General features: G+C 59.9%; 1 protein-coding gene across 1 annotated transcript; it reads left to right on the forward strand.

Annotated features, from left to right (window-relative positions):
- The first annotated feature begins 205 nt into the window (after nucleotides 1–205).
- Nucleotides 206–3,941, forward strand: ZIC3 (Zic family member 3). Its single transcript, XM_005436096.3, has 3 exons — nucleotides 206–1,259; nucleotides 1,908–2,071; nucleotides 2,631–3,941. Exons 1-3 carry the CDS (start codon nucleotides 224–226, stop codon nucleotides 2,811–2,813), a joined length of 1,383 nt encoding a protein of 460 aa, XP_005436153.2. The 5' UTR covers nucleotides 206–223; the 3' UTR covers nucleotides 2,814–3,941.
- Nucleotides 3,942–4,278: the final 337 nt, after the last annotated feature.

A 4,278-nucleotide genomic window follows, 5' to 3' on the forward strand; every position in this document is an offset into this window, starting at 1 on the left:
TTTTGGGGGCTGGTTGTTTTGGGTTTTTTTTGTTTTGTTTTGTTTTTGTGTTGGACGGAGGGTGCTCGCCTCGCTGCCCGCCCGCGGCCGGCGGCAGCGCCTGCCCGCAGCGGGGGGTGGGGGTGCGTTTTGGGGTGGTTTTGTACTTTTGGGGGGGCGGGCGCGCGGGCGGGAGGTGGGTGGTGGGGGGACAGGCTGCCGCCGCGCCGACGGCCCCGCGCCCATGACGATGCTGCTGGACGGAGGGCCGCAGTTCCCGGCGCTGGGGGTGGGCGGCTTTGCGGCGCCCCGCCACCACGAGATGCCGGGCCGCGACGCCGCCGGCATGGGGCTGGGCCCGTTCGGCGACTCCTCGCATGCCGCCGCCTTCAAGCTGAACGCGGCCCCGCACGACCTCGCCGCCGGGCAGAGCTCGGCGTTCACGCCGCAGGCGCCGGGCTACGCCAGCGCTCTGGGCCACCACCACCATCACCACCACCACGCCGGCCAGGTGCCCTCCTACGGCGGGGCCGCCGCCTTCAACTCCACCCGCGACTTTCTCTTCCGCAACCGCGGCTCCGGCATCGCGGACGCCGCCTCCGGCACGGCGCAGCACGGGCTTTTCGGTGGCTCCCCTGGCGGCTTGCACGGCCCCGGCGGCATCCCGGACACCCCGGGCTACCTGCTCTTCCCGGGGCTCCACGAGCAGAGCCCGAGCCACACGTCCCCCAACGGGCATGTGGACAACGGGCAGATGCACCTGGGGCTGCGCGGGGACCTCTTCGGGCGACCGGATCCCTACCGGGCCGTCTCCAGCCCCCGCACGGACCCTTACGCCGGCGCCCAGTTCCACAACTACAACCACATGAACATGAATATGGGCATGAACGTGGCGGCCCACCACCACCACCACCACCACCACGGCCCCGGGGCTTTCTTTCGGTACATGCGCCAGCCCATCAAGCAAGAATTGTCCTGTAAGTGGCTCGACGAAAGCCAGCTCAGCCGGCCCAAGAAGAGCTGCGACAGGACTTTCAGCACCATGCACGAACTGGTGACCCATGTCACCATGGAGCACGTCGGGGGGCCGGAGCAGAACAACCACATCTGCTACTGGGACGAGTGTCCGCGGGAAGGCAAGTCCTTCAAGGCGAAATACAAACTGGTGAACCACATTAGGGTGCACACGGGGGAGAAGCCCTTCCCCTGCCCCTTCCCGGGTTGCGGCAAGATCTTTGCCCGCTCCGAGAACCTCAAGATTCACAAGCGGACGCACACAGGTAAGGCCCGTGTGCCCCGGCCCCCCGTCCCCCCCCCCGGGGGGCACACGCCTCCCCGGGGCTGCGCGGACGGGAGCACGGCGCTGCCGCCGCTCGCGGCCCCCTGCGCGCCTCTGCGGAGGGAACCATAGAAATGCTAATGAAGGCTCATTTTCGGTGACTTCCGCTCCTTTTTATTTTATTTTTAGGCCTGATTGGCGTCTCTCCTAATTAAATCAGCGATACTTTTGTCAAAGTGGTTTTATTTGCAGCCCCGTCTTCCCTTCAGCCCTCCGCACGGGTGGAGGGAAGAGAGGGAGAAGGCAGGAAAGCAAATGTATTTTGGCTCGTATCCGCCAGTACGTCTTGTAAAACTGTCCGAGCCCCTGAATTTATCTCGGGTCTTCTCCCACCCCGGGCTTGCCCAGCTGCCGTTTGTTCCCACTGGAGCCCAGCGCGGGCCTGGCGGGAGGTGAATTAGAAGTAATAAAGGCTGACCCGAATTTATCTGACTCGGAACAAACCCTGCTGTCCCCCTTCCCCTTCTTCGTTTGTTGGGGTGCTTGCGCATCCCCAGGCTGGGGCGAGCGGGGCAGAGGTTGTCCTGGGAGGAGGCAGGTGGGGATGGAGAGGGGAACGGCCCTCCTTCACCCTCTCTGAATTTCACAGGTGAGAAGCCCTTCAAGTGCGAGTTTGAGGGCTGCGACAGGCGCTTCGCCAACAGCAGCGACAGGAAGAAACACATGCACGTCCACACCTCGGACAAGCCCTACATCTGCAAGGTGTGCGACAAATCCTACACCCACCCCAGCTCACTTAGGAAACACATGAAGGTAATCACCCCTGCGCTCCAGCCCTTTCCTCCCGGAGCGGGGATGCTCAGTCGCTGGTGTGCTCAGGGCTCGTTTCCCTGGGCAGGGCAGAGCTGAGCAGTGCCTGCCGCAGTGCTCCATGCTGGCAGCGTGGCCTGAGCGGTTCCCGGTGTCTATCTAGGCCATGACTGGAGCACAGCCCAGGGAAATGGCGTAGTTTCTTTTTGTGCTCCCACCGGTGCAAGCGCTGCCCAGTTCCCGGAGTGCGGCTCGGTGCTGGAAAGCTGTGAAATGCAACCTGGCCTGTGGCTGCAGCCCCGCATGCCGGGGTGCTGCAGCCCCCCACGCTGGGATGCTACAGCCCGCCATGCCAGGATGCTGCCCAAAGTAGCCAGGAGCCGAGGCAGGCGTTTGCTGCCGGTGCTCAGGGTGGCCAGCAAGGCATGTACTGCCTGCTTGCCAGGCAGAGGCCGAGCCGCTGGACCCCAGTGTCCCTCCTGCACGGGGGGAGCATTCCAGCCTGGCTCAGCAGGGTGGCGGGGACTCCGAGCTCGCTCCCATCTCTGCCTCTTGGTTTTAGGTGCACGAATCCCAGGGGTCGGACTCTTCCCCTGCAGCCAGTTCGGGGTACGAGTCCTCCACCCCCCCTGCAGTGGGCTCTGCTGGCAGTAAGGACTCCACTAAAACGCCGCCGGCCGCCCTCCAGAGTAACCCCGGCCACAACCCTGGACTGCCCCCCAATTTTAATGAGTGGTATGTGTGAAGGCAGCTGCTGCCCGGCCACAGACTGGACCAAATGCTTTGGGAACAAGGAAAAAAAAAAAAAGGACAAACCAAGCCAACTGCAGCTCGCTCCCACGGAAATGGAGTTTCCACACCGATGACCGCATAGGGCTACACATAGTTAAACTGCCAGGATCTGGAGGGGGGGGTGTCTTTTATTATTATATTATAATTATTACTATTTTTTGCAAGCTCAGACGCTGGACTAGCCATGTCCTTTTCTCAGGATTGGATTTCTTTCTTTTTTTTTTTCTCATTTTTTGCAGTCGCAGTTGTTTCTTTGATATTTTCTTTTTCTTCCTTGCCCGAGTCCCTCTTCCTCCGATTCCCCACTTTTTTAATTCTTAATCTGTTTTGGTTTTCCTTCTTTCGGTGGGATGTTGACATGAGGATGAAAATTCTCTTTCGCCTTAGTGGTGATTGTTTAAACTTACAGTCTTAAACCGTGCCAAAGTCCTGTTATGTCTTGAACTTTCCTCTCTAGCTCTCCTGCTGCTTCTTTCTCTGCTCTCCTCCTCTTTCTCCTTCTCTCTCTCTCCAAGCATTACACTTGTGAATGTATTCTCGTCTGATGGGGTCGGTCAGTATTTTTCAGGATGAGGATGTGGTGTTTATTCTACCCAGATTGTGACGTTTAGTATAACAGTTGCCTTTTTGTAATAACTTTTTTTGTAAATACATATCCATGATGCCATATTTATCGTTCGTAATTTAATTATTGATACAAAGTGCCGGGAACTGAACAATATTTATGGGGGAGAAAAAAATTGTTTTCTAACAAAAAAAAATACAAACAAACAAAAAAAAATTCCAACTCTGTACAGCTTTTGGTTATAACTGCTTTAGCATTAAAAGTTTATTGTTTTGGAAAGAGCTGGTTTTGACCTCTCCGGGGGATGGGGCAGCCGCGGTGCCGTAGCGGGCCCGGTTCGGCGCGGCCGCCGGGGCCGGGCCGTTGTTTTCGAGCTTGCGGTGCCGGGTGAAGCCTCTGCCTCGCCGCTGCTTTTTCTCCTGTCCCTTTGTCCCCGCCCTCCGTCGCCCAACGGTTCGTTCCCCGGCACCTTCCCGAGCGAACGGAGCCCGGGGCGCGGCGCCGCCGCCGAGGGAGAGGAGCGCCGGGGGCAGCGGGGCCGCCTGGACGGGGAGGCCCCGACGGTGAGTACCGGGGCGGCAGGGCGGCCGGCGCCCCTTGCCTGCATGGCGGGGGTGTGGGGGCCGGGCGAGCCGTGCAGGACCGGCTCCGCCGGCACCGGGCTGCCGGCCGGGGGGACCCCGGGGCGGCTTCGCGGTGCGCCGGACGTTCTCCATTATCGCCTGTTTGGTTTTTTTTATTTTCTCTTTATTCTGACTAGGATGCAGAAAAGCTTCCCCGTCCTCAGGAGAGAAAAGGGGTCCAGCAGAGACATCTCACCCGAGAAACTTCTCCGGCGCCGCCCAGGAGCCCC

The sequence above is a fragment of the Falco cherrug genome, chromosome 15, assembly GCF_023634085.1.
Source record: "Falco cherrug isolate bFalChe1 chromosome 15, bFalChe1.pri, whole genome shotgun sequence".
In the NCBI taxonomy this organism is placed as follows: Eukaryota; Metazoa; Chordata; class Aves; order Falconiformes; family Falconidae; genus Falco; species Falco cherrug.

What these genes read in the sequence shown, in the direction of transcription:
- ZIC3 (XM_005436096.3), top strand. Translation starts at nt 224, where the DNA reads ATGACGATGCTGCTGGACGGAGGGCCGCAGTTCCCGGCGCTGGGGGTG. An exon ending in TCACAAGCGGACGCACACAG is followed by an intron (nt 1,260 to 1,907) that starts GTAAGGCCCGTG and finishes TGAATTTCACAG; the next exon opens with GTGAGAAGCCCTTCAAGTGC. An exon ending in CACTTAGGAAACACATGAAG is followed by an intron (nt 2,072 to 2,630) that starts GTAATCACCCCT and finishes TCTTGGTTTTAG; the next exon opens with GTGCACGAATCCCAGGGGTC.